General features: G+C 49.3%; 1 protein-coding gene across 8 annotated transcripts in view; it reads left to right on the top strand.

The window, feature by feature from the left end:
- Ttc7b (tetratricopeptide repeat domain 7B) overlaps positions 1-18,581 on the top strand; it is a 211,833-nt gene that overhangs the window by 8,730 nt on the left and 184,522 nt on the right. For 7 of the 8 annotated variants that reach the window (XM_039112527.2, XM_063262123.1, XM_039112520.2 and 4 more), the window contains exons 2-3: positions 13,618-13,772; positions 18,107-18,275. In XM_039112527.2, the coding sequence (XP_038968455.1) occupies positions 13,618-13,772; positions 18,107-18,275 (324 nt within the window). Of the gene's footprint in view, positions 1-13,617; positions 13,773-18,106; positions 18,276-18,581 lie in introns of those variants that run through there. The other variant, XM_063262125.1, reaches the window with a different exon arrangement.

The raw sequence follows: 18,581 nt of genomic DNA, 5'->3' as shown, positions 1-18,581 counted from the left end.
CTCTCTGTTAAAAAAGGGAGGGGTTTATTTATTTTATTATTTTATGTGTATTGGTGCTTTGCCTGCACGTATGTGTGTACACCACATGTGTGCCTGTAAATGTGAGAAGTCTTTGGACCCCCCTCCCTGGGACTTGAGTTAGAAACATTTGTGAGCTGCTGTGGGGCTGCTGGGAATTGGATCCAGGTCCACTGCAACAGCAACTCATGATCTTAGTTGCCAGGCCAACTGTCCGGCACAGAGAAGCATGGCTCTGCATCCTGTGTCAGGTGTCTGAGCTATAGGGTGTTCCTACAGGTGACAATGGTTGCTCAGGTGAGAAAATGAGACCCTGCAGTCTGGGGGACAGTGACAGACTGTGGTTGGATTGCTAGAGAGCTGAGGCCAGGTCATGCATAGGTGGCAGTGGGTAGGCTTGGCAAGTACAGAGGGGAGATCTTGAGCAAGACGATGGTAGGAGCTGACACACTGCCTTAGATACTTTTCTGTTGCTGTGATTAAAAAACGCCTCAACAAAAGCAACTCAGGGAGCAAACAGTTGGTTTTGGCTCACAGTTTGAGGGTGCAGCCCACCATGTGCAGAAGGCATGGTGGCAGGGGCAGGAGCACTCAGTAAGCTGAGAGTGAGCAAGGAGTCGGTCTGGGCTGTAAAACCTCAAGGCCTTGCCCCAGAGACCTACTTCCTGAATTGAGGCTCCACCTCCTAAAGGTCTCACAACCTTCCCAACCATTTCTACCAGCTGAGACCAGATGTTCAAACACATGAGCCTGTGGGGACATGTCACATTCAAAGGACATCACCCTATTGGACAAAGTCTGCATGTTTAGCACTGAAAGCCCCAAGTATGTTACCAGGTACACAGTGGTGCACAATTAATGAACAGGCTACCTCCCAGGTTTACTTGCAGACCTGGCAAGCAGGGCAGCTCTTGGTGGGTGAAGCATTTTACCAAGGGGAAGGAGCTCTGGTGCAGGGACAGCAGTGGCATCACCCTGTCTGGTGTCAGGGGAGGCGTGCTGTGCCTCCGTTCTTCAGGTGTGGGGAGAAGCAGCCAGCAGGTTGGTGAGGAGCCTGGCCTGGGGAAGGAAGGTACCTTAGTTAGTGTTTGATTGCTGTGAAGAGTCACATGACCAAGGCTACTTTTATCAGAGAAAGCATTTAACTGGGGGCTTTAACCAGTGTCTGTGGTTTTGTGTGGTGCTACAAGTCACAAAGGCGCAATGCCAAGGACAGATGTTGAGTTGGCTCACAGAACTAGGGCTCCTGCCCATGGCCGCAGACTCCACATCCCTCCTCTTCAGCCATTCAGTCAACACTTTGAAACCAGCAAAGGATGTGTGTGTGGGAGTTGTGTATGTAGTGGGAATTCGACAACCACTGGATTGTCAGGTCCTGAGCTGGACCTTTTGGCTGGGTTTGCTCATTGCCATATCCCAAGCACTGGTGCCAGACACACAGCGGATACAGTCAGTGATTTATGTACCCGAGCCCTAAAAAACAGTGCTAGGTGCACAGTGGTGCACGGTTAATGAACAAGTCACTCTTGAGGGGTTTACAGACTCATTTACTCCTCAAACATTGAATCTCTGCGGAGGACCACCCATTGCCCTGAGGCCGCAGTAAGGACTGAAACCTACTCCCGTGTCTAGGCATAGAGTATGGAGATGGAGTAGATGCTGCTCGGGTCAGGGCTGGGTGTGGGTAGTGGGATGAGGACTATGGCAGCCCACAGGAGGGAGTCTCAGACCTGGTTCAAATCCAGGACTGTCTGGTTTGGGTGACTTCCCTGGCTTGCTTACCCGGGCTCTGTATAAATCCTGGCTGGTGGGTGCTGTTAGGGATGATGAGCAAACACCAAGCCCTTTCCTCGCCAGGGCTCCTGTGGATATCCCATGAGGCTTTCTCAGGACTGAGTAGCTCTGGGTCCCTCCTACTGCCCTCTTTATCCCTTAGTTCTGCGCATGTTTGGACTGCTTACTCTATCCTGGGAGGCCTGGCTCTCTGGAGGTGCTGCTCCTCACTGGCCCTTGTGGATGCAAAGGCTTTCTCTCAAGCTCCCTAGTGCCAGGCCTGGCCAGTGACAAGGGCATCCTGCAGGGCATGCCTAGCTCATGACCTGCAGCATTTGCAGTTTTTCCTCCCTGGCCCAGGCCGAAGGAGATGACTCTACCGAGTCTTGGGCCCAGAAGCCCGGGTAGAGCCTCCGAGAAGCTATGCACCTTCTTCACTTCCTGTGGAATCCCCTGCCTGCCACTGCCCATTGTCCTGGCACTGATGTCTTACTAGGAATGGAGAATTCATCAGGCCCAGCCACTTTATCACAGTTCCCTCCCTCTACTTGAGTGTCCTTTGTGCCAGGACTCAGGGTCCCTGTCTCCTCACAGGCCGTGCTCCTTGAAGATGGACCTGTCATGGGCGTTGACTCCTCTGGGAGATCCTGTCAACTCTCTGGGTGGGTCTGACTTGTGTATGTGGAGCCGGCTTCCTGAGAAGGTCATTTCCTAGACTCTGGGCTAGCCTGATAACATCCTCTGGCCTGTGGTTGCTTCCTGTCCTAGGAGCTCTGGAGACAGGCTAGGTTAACCCCAGGCAACTGGCTTGCAGGTTATCTTTCTTTTCTTGGGCTGGATTTCTGCAGAGGAAGTGTGTGTTCACAATCATGTGGTGTGTGGGTATGTGTATTAGAAAGGAAATATGAGCAAGTATGGGTGAATATGTAGCAGATTGTGGCAGTGAATGTATGTGTGAGCACGCGTATGAGAGTGTATGTTAGAAAGTAAGTGTGAGCACGTATAGGGTAAGTGCATAAAAGATTATGACTGCGAATATGTGTGGGTATGAGTGGGTATATGTATGAGAGTATATAACTGAGTGTGAGAGCATGTGTGTATACATGGATGAGTGACAGTGTAAGTATAAACTGAGTGTGAGTATGAGTGTATAACAGTCTGAGGGTATGAGTGAGGATGTGTATAACTGAGAGTGTGCACATGTGTATGACTATATAACTGAGTGTGTGCATGTGTATGCATGTAGAAGTATATAACTGAGAGGGTGCACATGTGCACGAGTGTGTGACTGAGTGTGTGCGTGTATAACTGAGTGTATATACATGTATATGAGTGTATAACTGAGAGGGTGCACATGTATATGAGTGTGTAACTGAGTGTGTGTGTATAACTGAGAGTGTGTACATGTGTATGACTATATAACTGAGTATGTGCATGTGTATGCATGTATAACTATATAACTGAGAGTGTGCACATGTATATGAGTATGTAACTGAGTGTGTGCATGTATAACTGAGAGTGTGCACATGTATATGAGTGTATAACTGAGTGTGTGCGTGTATAACAGAGTGTGCGCATGTGTATGAGTGTGTAACTGAGTGTGTGCATGTATAACTGAGAGAGTGCACATGTATATGAGTGTGTAACTGAGTGTGTGCATGTATAACTGAGAGTGTGCACATGTGTATGCGTGTATAACTGAGAGTGTGTTCATGTATATGATTGTATAACTGAGTGTGTGCATGTATAACTGAGAGTGTGCGCATGTGTATGAGTGTGTAACTGAGTGTGTACGTGTATAACTGAGAGTGTGCACATGTATATGAGTGTGTAACTGAGTGTGTGCATGTATAACTGAGAGTGTGCACATGTATATGAGTGTGTAACTGAGTGTGTGCATGTATAACTGAGAGTGTGCACATGTGTATGCGTGTGTAACTGAGAGTGTGCACATGTGTATGCGTGTATAACTGAGAGTGTATATATGTATATGAGTGTATAGTTGGGAGTGTAACCAGCATAGTCTCTATTCTTCCCCAAGTTGCTGTCTCCAGTTGTGTTTTCTCCCATTTCTGTACTGTGTAGTAGGAAGGAGGTCTTGGCATGGAGCCTGGACTTTGACTATTAAGATTTCCTTAGAAGATCATTTATGCCAGTGTCTTCTGGGCCTGTATCAACCAATTTCAGGACTTCCTAAGAACCTACTGTGTGCCAGGCACTGGTGTCAGAGCAGAGAGTGACAGGATTGGATGAGTACTGAGGGGATAGGCTAGTGTTCCGTTGTGGGAAGAGTCACATACTACAATCTGTCTGACATTTTATAACTGGGAGTAGGCAGCAACCCTATTTTGTAGTAGAGGTGTACGCCTTCTTGCTTTACTGCTGACGCTTCTGGTCTGACCCCTCTGCCGATCCAGGCAAGGCTTGCTGCTGTGTGCTGGTCACAGGATACAGGCACCATTGCTCTTCTGTGGGTTTATGCTTTCACCTTCTAATACTGACCTCTCCCTCTGTCTCACCTCATGACCTTGCTTCATACTTCTGGGCAGCTCCCTGTGGGACTACCATGAAGCCTGTCAGCCTTCCTTCCCTCCTGTCACTGCTGTGGACTTTGGCTCCTTCAAAGGCAACAACCCCGTACCTCCACTTATGACTCTCCCCTCAGTCCCTGAAGCCCAGGCCTGTGCTGCTCTGCCATTCTCTCTACCTGCTTGTGCCTCTGCCCACAGGTGCCATGCCATGCCTTCCTCTCAGGCACTGTTGGTCTAGCTGCAGCCGTGTGGTCAGCGTCCCTGCTCTCCGCTCCGTTTTCCAGCAGTGACTTGCCTTCTTACAGATTGGACTGCCCCAGTGCCCTCTAGTTCCACAAAGACTACCCCTGTAGTCAAGCTGACACTGTGGTGGTGATGCAATATTGTTCACTGTAATGTTTCAGCCTTTGTCATTCATCTGGCCACTTGCCAGAAGCACTCGACCACACCTGCTGGGCTCCTGCTGAGACTTCTCTCTGGAATGATTTTCCCACAAGTCTCATTTTGGTTTCAGTAGCAGATATGCCTGGTTTTCCTTCCTGGGCCTTTCCCCTCAGTCTCCTTTAGCTTTGATCTGGACTTGACTTGGAAACCAAATGTCATCGCAGGTTGAACTTGGCACCATACTTCTACTTCTGTAAAAGGTATTCTGGTGCCACTGCCCACCGAGAGGTCTGCAGTAGATTTGTCTTTAATCCCTCTCCTTTTCATAGGCTATGTATCAGATAGCTTCCAGTGGGTGCTGTAACAAATTACCCCACAGTTGCATCCTCTTAGCATTACGGAGGCGAAGAGTCAGAACGTGGGCTTAGTGGTTAATCGAGGGTCATCCAAGTGTTAACTCGAGGGTCAATCAAGCCATCCTTCCGGAGCTCTACCCATGGATGCACCCCTCCTCTGCCTGCGTTCTGTAGCTTGTGTATGTTGTGTGGCTCCAACGCGCTTCTCCATCTGTAGAGTGAACAGCGTAGCCGCTCGTCTCTCTGCCCTGTAGCCACATCCCCTGAACGCGGGCCTCACTCACACAATTCAGGGTAATTCTTCCATCTCCGGGTCCTTCACATAGTCACATGTGCAGAGTCTCCTGTGACACAGACAATACATTCACACCTGCGTGGCAGGGGACGTTTGGGGCCATGTTCCCAGTATAGTCAGGAGCACGCCTGGTTTGTTTCGCTTCTGGATTGTGGTCCCACTTTCTTCACTTGCTGTCTCTTTCACCTGAATAATCTATTCCTGTTTCCTCCTCACTGAGTCCACTTGCCACACAGATGGAGGGAGTTTTTGGAAACTCACGTCCGAGCACGTCATCCACTACTCACAAACTTCCAAGACTTTTGCACTCACCAGGCCTGAAGGACGGCATAGCTTTCTTGCTAGTCCTAGACCTTGCTACCTGACACCTCCCCTCTCTGGAATGGCCTTCCCACTGGTCTTTGCATTCCTGACGCTGTTGTCCTGACTCTGTTGTCGGTCTCCTTGGAGAGTCTTCCCCTGGCTGGACCAGTCAGTCTGAGGAAGATACAAGCCACTCACTGTCACCTCACCTTACTAAATTCTCTGTATCCTAGCATTCCAGGCCCCTTTCCAATTTATCATCCCTAACTAGGGTGTGAGCTCTCTGAGGGTGGATGTTTCACTCTTGGTCATAGCAGCAGTTGGGAGCTGGCAGACCCTGACAAAATGGTGATGCCAGGAGACTGGGTAGGTCTGTGAGGATTCGCTGGGGGAGCTGGGGGAAGCTGCCCTAAGAAGCCCTGAAGTGTATCTTAAAGTGCACTGGTTGTCTTCCTGTTCTATTGCTGTGAGGAGACACCCTGACCACAGCAAATGTTATGAAGAAAGACATCTAATTGGGGCTGACTTACAGTTTCAGAGGGTTAGCCTATTGTCATCATGGCGAGAAGCATGGCAGTGTGCAGTCAGACGTGCTGGAGAGAGGCTGAGAGTTCTACATCCAGGTGGGCAGGCAGCAGGAAGGGAATACCACACTCTACCTGGCTTCAAAGCCTGTCCCTAGTGACACATTTCCTTCAACAAAACCCTGTCTACTCCAACAAGGCCACACCTCCTATAGTGCCACTCCCTATGAGCCCTTGGGGGCCATTTTTATTCAAACCACCACTCTGGGATTCTATAAAAGAGGTAGGAAGTCCAGTGTGTCCAGACTCCAGGTGAGACTAAGGACCAAGGCCTCTGGAGGATGCTGAGTGCATGGAGCATGTGTGTGAGAGAGGCTAATGGCCCAGGGAGAGGGCGTGGGTCCTCAGGAATGAGTGATCATAGCCACATTACTTTCCACCAGACTCTTAGAGGGTGATTGACGTCATGTGAACTCCTCTGTGGATGGCCAAGAGCAGCACCCGAGGTTCAGGGCACACTACAGCACTGGTTCAGGGCTGCTGAGATGGCTAGGAGAGTAAGGCAAGTGTTGGTAGGCTTGATACTCTGTATTTATCCCCAGCACATCCATGGTGGACAGAGAGAACCAAGTCTAGGAAACTGTTCTTTTGTGTGTACTGTGATGCATGTATAAACCAATAGAAAACCGTTAATGTTTTATACGGCAAAGGAATGCACACTGTAGTAAAGATCAAATAATTCGAGAGTATATGGGTGTCCCCGGCACTGGCATTACGTCCTGATAAGCTCTTCATCAGTCACTGTTGTCATTGCTGTAACCTCATGCCTGACAAGACTCAGTTTGTGAGGGAAAAGGCCTATTCTGGCTCGACACAGCCCCCCGTGGTGGGGCAGGCATGGTGGCAGGAGCAGCTTGTGGCTGTGACTGTGGGCACTGCTCACAGCTGGGAGAATCGGGCTGTAGAGAGAGATGAATGCTGGCCTTCTGCAGGTCGTTTCCTCTTGCCCCTTTTATTATTTGGGTTAGGACCCCAGACTATAAGCTGGTGCTGCCCACACTCAGGGTTGGCCTTTCTTCCTGTTAAATCTGGTAGAGTAGTTTCACACCTCTGTCAGATTCCCTCATGCATATCTGCAGAGGTGTGTCTCCTGGGTGATTTTTAGTGACATTGACAGAAATTGAGCCACCACACCCTGTGAAAGTTGAAGATAGTGTTAGCATTTAATAGACTCAGCTTAGCCTGAGAGCACTTAGATTAGCTTACAGTTAGAGAAAAGTCATCCAACACAACCTAGGTGCACACCGGGGCGATGTGCTTGCAGGGTGACTGAAAGCCACCCAAACATTTTGAGGGAGTTCCTTCTATATTAGTAGTAGACTTGGAAAACATATTCACAATCTAGAGTATTGGTTCTATTTTACACTATTATAAACTTACTAAGTTTTACCGTTGTAAATGAGGGGTCTTCTGTAGTGAAAGATGAATGTCCGTTCCATACTGTCACAGCCTTTCACCAACACAGCCACTCTCAGGACTTTATATGGGCATCTCAAAGTAGCCCGTCCGCATGTATAACGTAAACGCTATTTACTGGAACGAGGGGCATGCATATGCCATAGCATTCGTGGGAAGGTAAGGGACAGCTTTGTGGGGTCTGTTTTCTTCTCCCACCTTTCCATGGATCCCTGCAAGTGAACTCAGGATGTTAGGCTTGCATGGCAAGTGCTTTCCCCACTGAGCCGTATCTCTAGTCTCCATTCCTTCTCTTTCTCCTCTTCTTCCTCCTACCCCTCCTTTCTCCTCCTCCTCACCTTTCCTCCTCCTTCCTCTCTTCCTTCTCCTTCTCCTCTTCCTCCTTCCCCTCCTCTTCTTCCTCCTCATCCTCATCCTTCCTTTTTCCTTCTCCTCCTTCCTTCTCCTCTTTCCTCTCTTCCTCCTTTTTCTTCCTCTTCTTCCTTCTCCTTCCTTCTCTTACTTCTCCTCCTCCTCTTTCTTCCTCTTCTTCCTCCTTCCTTCTCCTCCTCCCTCTCTGCCTCCTCCTCCTTCTACACAATAATGCCCTTCTATTCACCCTCTTTTGTATTTTGCTTTCTTAACCCTCTGTCTTTGAGATTATTGGCTATTACTTTGTAACAAACTGGCTCAAAGTGCAGTGCCTTACAGCAGCAGACTGTGGCCACAGGGCTGGGCCTGGTGCCTGCTGCTCTTGGATGGGCTCTCACGTGTGGAGTGTGGCTCAGATAACGCCATTGTCTTTCCTGTGGCCTCCAGTGGCCTGGCCTAATCCAGATCAACATGGGCCCAAGAAACTCCACTGATAACCACAGATAGCCAGCCGGAAGAGGGAGTGAGTCCTCCTCTTTCTAAGCTTCTTTGTCTATCGCAGCTTACACTATCCTGTTGGAGACAAAGGGCATTCATATATTTAGGTGACACAGATGGTTTAAATAATCCCATCTGTTTAGTTTGTTTAATGGATACCTTCTTTTGCATTGGGCACGTCAGAATTCATCAAACAAGTCCCTGACGTATTGTTTTCTGTCCTTTACCATTTCAGGCAGGGCTGTGTATAGGAAGTCGTCTCTTTATTATGCATTTGTGCTCAAAGATGTAAAGATCTATGGGAAGAGCTCCTAGACCTGGGACTCCTGAGTCGGAGGATACAAGTCTATAAACTACTATATAGAATTAGCTAAATGGCCCCGGGGGTACTCCTGCCAATCTATATTCCTGTCAATACTACTTGTTTGTGTCTTATCAGAACACTTAGGAGCTAGGGGAATCACAGGTACTGAAATGCCATTACATGTCACTGGAGAAAAGCCAGATAAGTTGGGGGCGGGATCAACATGGCACCGGAGAAGCAGGAACCCTGCTGTCTTATCTGTGTGACAAAGGGCAGGCTGCAGAACCAGCTCTTCTTGAATAGAGCCTTGCTTTTTCCCTCTTGGGTCACAGCCATGACAGGAATGGTTTGAATAGAGCTAAATGACCTCTGAACTGAGTGGTTGAGAGTTTTGTGCTGGTGTCAAGGACTCCACAAAACAGAGGAGAAACCTGACATAATTTCAGTATCCAGTCTATGCCTAGCAGCTGCTTATCCTACCAGGGAGCTGCTATGAGGAAGGTGAAGGCTTCAGCCCTCCCGATCCTCCCTGAGGGACCGAAGAGACAGGCGCTGCAGGCATGAGCCATGGTGGCTATAGGACTTGTGGGTTCTCTGTCTAGAGCTGAACCAGGGTCCTGGGTCCTCTGAGGCTACTGTCTGCCCTCTTCTGCCAGGGTCCTGCTCGTGGGCTCCCCCTGGCTTTAGCTCTGTTTCAGTTACTGGAATACTCAACCAGCCCGACTCAGGCCCCTCACACCCACTCCTCACTCTGATTTTCCAAGAGTCCAAACAGACGGTGCAGGAAGGGAATTCTCAAACCACCTGTCCAGTCAGAAACTGCAGCCTACGGCCTGAGTGGTTTGGGGTGGAGCACGTCTAACGCCTAGGTCCAGACGGTGTGTGCCTGGCATGGTGGAGAAATGGTATCAGGAGCTGCCCGGTTCAGACCCCAGCTCCAGGATAAGCTGCCTGTGGCCTTGGGCATGCTGCTTTGTCTCTCCTGCCTGTTTTCTGTGTGAGGTGGCAATGGTGATAGTCTCAACATCTTAATGTTTCTTTTAGGAATTGGTTGGCACATGGCCTTGTGCTTAGTAAGAGCCTGGAATGGCTGGGCTGTTAGTCAGCAGGATCTAGTTTCTTTACTCTGATAATGCTGCAGACCCCGGGTGCACAAGGAGTGGACGAAGAGTGCTTTCAGCCTCCAGTATTACTATTCTGGGATGTAGTAGGCCCTTCATGAAAGAAGAGATCAGTCCTAGGAGCTAGTGTTGCTTAGCACCTGCTCTGTGCTGTCTGCGTTGCATCTCTGTGTGAGCCTTACAGTTGCAGCTGAGGAAACCGATGCTCACTCAGAGAGCAGGTGAATCCTCAGCCTGTACAGTAAGGAAGGCTGGATCCTGGTCCCAGGCTGCCTAAGCCCAAGACTCTCTTCCACCTGCTGCTGCTTGGGCTTCTCTGTCCGGGAAGCTGCAGGTCTGACCACTTTGCAGGGTGGCTGCTCCCTGTGAGCCGGAGACCCTGCCTGTGCTTTCCCCTGTGCCTGGGGGGTACTTGCAGGAGCAGGAAGGATCTAAGGTTTTTGTGGGCAGAGTTCAAAGGGCAGGCCCCCATTCCCAAGTCCCAAGTGGAAATTGAAGGTAACCCTGTATCTGTTAGCTGGCTCTCAGGGACTCTGTGCTGCCTGTTTCCCGTCTTCTTTATTGCTTTTGTGACCAAGGCAGAGGGAGAAACTCTGTCTCCATAGCTCCACCCTTGGGGAAGTGAAAGTCTGTTTGATCCTCTCTTCTTTCTACTTAATTCTTTAATCCATCTGAAGTTAATATTTCCATGGCTTGGGGTTCCTTCTTCCTTCTTGCCTCATTGTCCCAGCGTGTAGCCAGATACCTCTGGCACTCAGAGCTGTTTTAATGCTGTCTGCATCTTTTCTCGCTGGTAGATTGTGAACTGGGGACCCATGGGATCCTGGCAGGTATAGGCAGAGTCCATGAAGCATGCATCCAGCCACCCAGGACTCCTCCAGTGTTAGGGCCATCTTGTTTCTGACTGCTATTTTGGTAAGAGCGCTTGATGTCTAATTCTCTGTTATCCTGCCTGGAAGAATGAGGGACAGGAAACTTGCCCCCCACCTCTTTTTCTAAGAGGACAAAGAAAACATAATTTGCTTGGTGGATTAAAAGGGAACCTAGAGAGTAAAAACCATTCAGGAGTGGTTTTGGTAGCATGCTAAACTAAAGTCAGACCATAAGCTCTGTTGGCGCGGTATAATCATAAAGTACCTGTCAGTGGAAGCCTATTTCTTCTTTGACAGATATTAGGACACTGTAACCTACCTGCTCTCTTCTCCACTTTGTTCCCTGTCCTTTTTGTCCTTGGCTCTGGTACAGAGTGTGCCATCCCATTCCTTCAGCCTGGTGCCCTTCTACTGGGTTCCACCAGTCTGACCCTGCTCTCTCCCTGTGGTGTGGCTTCCCTTTTACAAATGGAGGATTGATGCTGTCAGAGGTCGTGTGGTGAGAACAGGGAGCTGGGTCCTCATCTGCTGTTGTGGGTCTGAGAATTGTGCCTCAGGCCCTGTAGCAAGGAGGCAGGCAGATGGGTGGGGCTGTGGGAAAGCCATGGGAGGAGCCATCAGCGTGGGGCACTGGATGCTGTCTTAGAATGTGCCTTCGGGAATTAGGGCTGAGATCAAATCTAGGGCTTATCAGATCCTCTCTCTCAACCCCCACTCCCAACTCCTTAAAATACACAGGGCTTCAGTGGTAGAACTCTCGTTCAGTGTGCTTGAGGCTCAGAATTTGCTTCTCAGTAATGAAAACAAAGTATGCAGAAAGGGTTAGCATAGATTAATGATCAATAATTACCTCTTTTTATTATGGTTAATAAATATCCTGACATCAAAACTTGTAGCTTTTAAGAGAAAGTTATATTTTTCCCCATAAGTAATATAAAATGATTTGGGCCCAGGCATGGTAGTTTATGCCTGTTAATTCTAGCACTCTTGAAGCAGAGGCAGGCAGCTCTTTGTGAGTTTGAGTTCCAGACAAGACTAACTTGGTCTATATAGTGACATATATCCAGCCAGGGTTATATAGTAAGACCCTGTTTTTAAAAACAGCCAAACAAAACAAAACAAAAACAAGAAAAAAATCTAAAGTAAAAACCACTGAGCTCTGCCTAGCCCGATGCACACCAACACTCCTATGACCCTAGCTGTGGAAGCTGAGTAAATGGATCACAGATTTCAGGACAGCTTATGCAGGGGGATTCTGTTTAAAAACAAACTAATAAACAAGAGATTCTGTTCGGTGTACATAATTCAAGCTATAAAGATAAACATGTAAATATATCCTACATGTTGTTGCTCTAACATCCAGCTAATAATTATTTTAGGCATCTTTATGGAGTTATAGTTTATGGAGTTATGTAGAGATGAATAGTAGGAACACTTTCACAGTGGTCACATCTTGCCCAATATGACAGCCACTAGCCACGGGCAGCTACTGACCACTTGTAATGCGGCCAGCTTCGGTTGAGACATGCTGTCCTTGTGAAGTGCACTTTGGCTCTAGAACGCTGTGACAACAGCGTTCCCTGCTGCCTGTTCTTCCCTCCCCTCCTGGTGTTTTAGCTGTTGCCATCTGTGCCAGCTACCTTGTGTCCCTGGCTCCTCTGCAGACATCATTTCCTTCTCTTCTGACACTGGGGGCTGCTGCAGGCCACCTGGCTTCCTGTGTTACCAGAAAGTTGTTTTATTTACAAACTTCTAAGGAATTCTTACACCGTGTTGTGGGCTTGGCTGACTCTCCCTGGCACTCTAGTCTCATCATTGAGACCTTCCTGAGGCTTGTGGCTCCTGCAGAGTGTGACTGGTGCAAAGTGAGGCGCACTGGGCCTCTGCTGGGCTGACCACCAGATCCTAGTGGATCCCCTATGGTGACTGTTTCATTTGTAAATTTATGCAATATAGGCAAAGCTGTTCTCCATTCTGTGACCAGAATGTTGACCAAAAATCAACCTGAAGGTTGATTATAACCAGTAGACCCAGCTGAGGTCTCCTAGACCCTCTCAAAAAGAGAGTCCTTGTAGACCTTCTAGACCTTCGCAAACTGACTGTGTGTTTGTAGTTTCCTGTGTCTGTCTATAACAGACAGACACACCACAGTCAGGCTGGTGTATGAGTTGTTCTGGGTTCATCCAGAACAGTCTGGATGTGTGGGTTCCAAAGAGCGGTTCCTCGTCTCTTTTTAATGCAAATTAACCAGCGGCATGGCTTGGCGATTCTAACTCTTCAACGCCTGTCTGTGCTCCGTGAGCTGTCCTCCGGCAGGGCCATGTGGTGTGGTTTGCAGAGACTCAGTTCTGGTTGCTGTCACAGAGCTCGGAGACCTGTCAGGAAGATGTTCCCACAGCTCACTGTGCATTCTCACCACATAGACGTTGGCAGAGCAGGCATTCACTGCCCTTCCTTCCCTTGGAAATAGATAACAGTGGATTTCGTGTGTGCTTCATAAGATCAACATGTTTTACTATCACAGGAGAATTGTTTTTCTCCTTTCTGATCTTACATTTCCGAATTGATATGTGGTCATCTTGGAGTCAGTAACTATGTGGCAAAGGAATGACTGAGTGCTTGAGCCAACACTGCTGGGATGTTCCCTGCTAAGGAGCAGTCTCTCACATAGACCCAGTCTTAGGCTCTAAGGTTCCAGAAGAGCCTCACCAGAAACCCGGAAGCTTGGAGCATGCAGGGTATGAGGTACTTGGGACTTCCCAGCACACAGACCGTTTCTCACTCCGTTTATCGTCTTCCTGGGTTCTGCAGATGACATGGCTGAGCTGCTCCTAGGGGAGTCGAAACTGGAGCAGCACTTGAAGGAGAAGCCCCTTCGTCAGGGAGCCAGTCCCCGGGGCCCCAGACCCCAGCTGACCGAAGTGCGCAAGCATCTGACTGCTGCTCTGGACCGAGGAAACCTCAAGGTACTGTGTGACTCTGGGACCGAGAAGGGATGGTAAGGGGTCCTGCCGTCCTCTCCCAGGGACAGTGTGGCAAGCACGCATGAGCAGTGTTGCAGTTGTCTTCTGCAGCCACACGCCTTGCATGATCGTACATCATGCTTGACTGGCTGGCCTGTGGGGTCCCCAACCTAGTAGGATTCTCTGATGAGAGTCCGCAATAACACGTCCATCAGATTGAGGGGATCATTTCTCCCCAGGTACTCGAAACAAAGTCTCATTATTAATTATAACTCAACACTCATATATAGCTTCCTATTCAAATCATACTTAAATTGTGTGGTCAATAATCCCGGTGTTGCCACATTGTGGGAGGAGCCAGCAGCCTCCCTGATCCTTGGCAGCCCCTTCACTCCCCCGGGCCAGGCCATGCTGCCCCTGCATCCATTGTGTTTCTGGCCTGTAGAGCTCGGTCAGCTCTTTCACCATGGCTCCTCCTTTCAGGGAGGCTGGCTATCTCCTTGCTTGTCCTGCCCCTCCTCCAGCCCTGGAGTCCAGCCCTTGCTTCTTTCTGATACTGATCCCAGTGTATTAGTTTCTTTTCCTGGTGGTGTGATAAAATACCCCAACAAAAAGTAACTCAAGGGAGAAGGTATTTTCCATCATGGCGGAGAAGCCAAGGCAGCAGGAGTGTGAGGCAGCTGGGGCATCCACAGTCAGGAAGCAGAAAGCCGAGGATGCTTGTGCTAAGTCTGCTTTCCCTTCCCCATTTTATACAGCGTAAGACCCCACCTTAACTAATCCCGCACCATGCTAAGTACAAGCCCCACAGTGTGCCTAGAGGCTCGTCTCCTGGGTGATCCTAGGTCTGACACAGCTCACAGCACCACAGCTCGCGGCACCACAGCTCCAGCCTATCCACCTGATGCTCTGCTCTTCCTGGAATGTGTTTTCCACTGAGGACAGCAGTTTCTGGGGAACTTAGGCTATGATTTCTTTTTTCCTTTTATCTGATAAGTTTCCTTCCCGTCCCAGAATCCTCTTGGACTTTACACTTGTCTATGTGGCCCGTCCTACCCTCAGTGCCAGAGGGGCCTTATTCTTTTTTACTTTTCTTTTAAAGGGTTTTGTTTTATGTGTATGAGTGCTTTAGCACATGTATGTCTGTAACATATGTGTGTTCAGTGCCCTCAGAGTCCAGAGGAGAGTATCAGAGCCCCTGGAACTGGAGTTCTGGTTGGTTATGAGCACACACCGGAATCGAACCTGAGTCCTGGACAGGAGCAACAGATGATCTTTACCACTAAGCAATCTCTCCAGTCCTGAGGCCATATATATATTTGAATTCTAAATTGGAAACTTGTGCTTCCTATTAACTTACTGTGTGACCTTGGGAAGTCCTTTCCTCCTCAGTAGACGTGGAGTGGGCTCTCTGAGATGGTCTCTTTAGACCTTCCCAGCTCTGGCTGCTTCAAGCTGTGAGCTGTGTTCTGAGCTCTTCTGTCATCTGGCTACCTGTGCTCAGCTGCAACAGGCCTTGGACAATGCTGGCACAAGGCTTCCATGTCATGGCTCTCAAGCCTCTCAGAAGGAACAGTCTGTATATGTTTATTGCCCCACATGGCTCTGGAGGCCAGCTCAAGGGCTTTTTTGTCTCATAGGAAGCCCAGATAGTCAAGGACTTGTACCTGCGCTGGAGCCCTAAAAGCTGTCTTCGCTTGCCAGCTCATGGGCCATGCTGGGCCTCAGCTCACAGTTAGGGTACACTGGTCTCCCTGGCATCGTTTCCTGGGCTCCCGGTGACGCCGGTGCGTGTGAGGCAGCAGCAGAAGGAATGGTGGGTCCCTGCAGCAGTGATGGCAGCCAAACAGACCCAGAGTCTTGGAGGAGTGACGCTGTGACTGCAGATTAAGAGGAGATGTCTAGCCGTTTCTTTTCCTAACCCCCTTCCTTCACTTCTGGGAAAGGTAGCCGTTTATTTCAGTCTCAGCTCTCCATCCCCGGCAACCCAGTTCACGTAAACTTGTTGAACTTCACGCTGGAATCCCAGAGTTAGTTCCAGTTCTGGCTCTGAAAGCCATGTGACCTTGGAAAGGGCCTTCGCCTCTCTGAACTTCCTATTTCACAGGATTGTCCTGAGGCTCAAGTGTGGGCGTTCTCTAAACTGTACCACAGTACGCGCGTTCTTTACTGATATGTTCTGTCTGCTGGAGCTTTCCTCCAGCTGCTGTGGTTTTTACCTTCCCCTGACTTAATAAGGAATGTTCTAGAGTTGCGCGCAGTTTGCTTAGGTGTGCTCTCGGTTCCCACTGGCTAAAGGGAAGCTTCTTTCCTTGGCCATAGATGTAGTGTCTCCACTGACTGAAGATGTACAGAGAGCAGAGCAGCCAGCTATGCAGCCGAGGGACCTGGGCCAGAAGTCAGAGGACCCGAAAACTGCAGTGGCTCTGTTCCTCAGGCTCTTCTCCCTGTGCTGTAGATGGGCTCAGTCAGCAGGGTGCTCCCAGGCTCTCTCCTCGGTCTCTGGTCTTATCATTTTATCCAAGCTGGTCAGATGGCCCTTCAGTTTCCTTTTTAAAAGCTGTGCATTTCTTGTGGCAAATACATGTAGTATAAAAAATTGTTTCTCATTTTACCGTTTGTAGGTGTGTAGCTCAGGGGCAGTGGGTGGTACATCAAAAACTCATCTTCCCAAACACAAGTTCCAGAGGATTCTGTAGTAAACCTTTCTGATGGTGGAGTGCCCTTTTGGTGGGGAGCTGTCTTAGTGTTTTACTGCTGTGAACAGATACTATAACCAAGACAACTCTTATAAGGATAGCATTTAATTGGGGCTGGCTTACAGGTTCAGAGGTTCAGTCCATTATCATCAAGGCAGAAACATGGCAGCATCCAGGCAGGCAAGGTGCAGGATGAGCTGAGAGTTCTACATCTTTATCTGAAGGCAAACAGGAGAAAAACTGGCTTCCAGGCAGCTAGGAGGGTCTTAAAGCCCACACCCACAGTGACACAGCTACTCCAACAAGGCTACACTTCCTAATAGTGCCACTCCCTTGACCAAGCATATTCAAACCACCACAGGGTCTTAGTTAGCCTTTTCTCCCTTCTCCAGTCTGCTCTCGTCCATGGCGTCTGAATTCTTACACAGGTGCATGTCCTTTGGGCCCTCACTACTCACCCTCACATCTTCTCCAGGCAGCCTGGTGCCTTTGCTCCCTTCTGAGGGTCGTCTGGAAGCCACCCTGACTGGCACAGCTGCTCTGCTCATGTGCTCATGAGTGTCTAGTCATTCAACCCACTAATGCTACAGGTTACGTGTGTTTCTAGGTACTCGTCAATTTAGCCTTAGAGTTCAAGGACACGGCCTGGGAGAGGACATGGGTGTTTCCTTATCTAGGTAACTGGGTGCTTCCTCTCCCTTTGGCTGATGGGGTGTAGGGAGACAGGCAGAAGATGAGGTTGGTATGGAGATGTGGGTGATCCCTTAGCCACCACAGCTCTCGGCCACAAGAAAAAGATCCTGGTCTGTCACCTCAGCCTCCCAGGCAGGATTGGCGTCCTGGGAAAGGTCCCTCCTGCCTTTGGAAGTCTTGGCCGTGTGTGGCTTGGGTTCTGGCTTGAGTTTGGCTCCGCCGAGTTGGGTGGACCCACCAGGATGTCAGACACCTCCACAGGTCTCTACAGCCAGTGTTCACATTTTTACTTTACTCTGGAAGCCTCTCTTCCCCCTTGGTCCAGCACAGGTCTGTCAGGAGCTGTAGGGTCTTGCTTTCTCATAGCTTTATTAAGATCAGAGTCTCATAATGAGCCAACTGCCCATTCAAAGTGCAGACGGCGTTTAATGTATTCATGACATCATGCAGCATCACCACCAGCAGTTCTCAGTTTCTTTCAATACCTCAAAAAAGAAAAAGTACCCTTAAACCTTAGTAGTTACTCCCCCCCCCCCCCCCCCCCCATTCTCTGATGCCAGCCTCAGGCCCAGTCTCACAGTCGTGACGCTATAGATCCAGCACTTCTGGACTTTGCTGACCAATGGGAGTCACTACACCATATGGCCTTTTGTGGCTTCTTTTTCACTTGGTATGTTTTAAGTGTTTGTCCATGTAGTAGCATGTATCAGTAACCCACTTTTTCCTTATCGTGACAGTAATAACTTTGTGGCTAGTTCATGAGTTCATGTTTGATCGATGCCGGGGTCGTTCGCCCTCTGGGGCTATCGTGACTAACAGTGCTGTGAGCATTCCTGTGAAAGTTTTCCGAGAGACTCTGTAGGGTCGACCTGCAGCCTATGGCAGGACTCCTGGGAACACTGCAGATAATATTGTAGAAACTTCTTTCTGTCTTTTTTCTTCTAGTCAGAATTCCTACAAGAGTCCAATCTGGTCATGGCCAAGCTGAATTACGTGGAAGGAGATTATAAGGAAGCCCTGAATATCTACGCCCGGGTGGGCCTCGACGACCTCCCACTGATGGCTGTGCCTCCCTACAGGCTGCGGATGATTGCTGAAGCCTACGCCACCAAAGGTGAGGACGCGTGCCTCACCCCCGGCTCCTGTTTGACCCCTGTGCTCCTGGCTGGTGATTAACCTGGCTATTCCCAGCAGGGTCCCAGGGTCAGTCTTACTGCACGAGCCCATAAGGTCTCGTTTCCTCAGAGCCCCAGTTCTGTGGTGTTCACATTTCGGTGAGGTCTCTCGACACTATGCCAAGCATGCAGTGAAGTGTTTGGTAATTAAGCTGCTGCACAGCAGGTACAGGAACTCAGGTCATATCTGGCCCACCATATTTTTATTGTTAGCGTTACATTTTGGTTAACTAAGGCCAGCTGAC

Source organism: Rattus norvegicus, chromosome 6, assembly GCF_036323735.1.
Source record: "Rattus norvegicus strain BN/NHsdMcwi chromosome 6, GRCr8, whole genome shotgun sequence".
Classification (NCBI taxonomy): Eukaryota; Metazoa; Chordata; class Mammalia; order Rodentia; family Muridae; genus Rattus; species Rattus norvegicus.
Note: the sequence above shows the minus strand (reverse complement) of the source record. Positions and strands in the feature narration are given on the sequence as shown.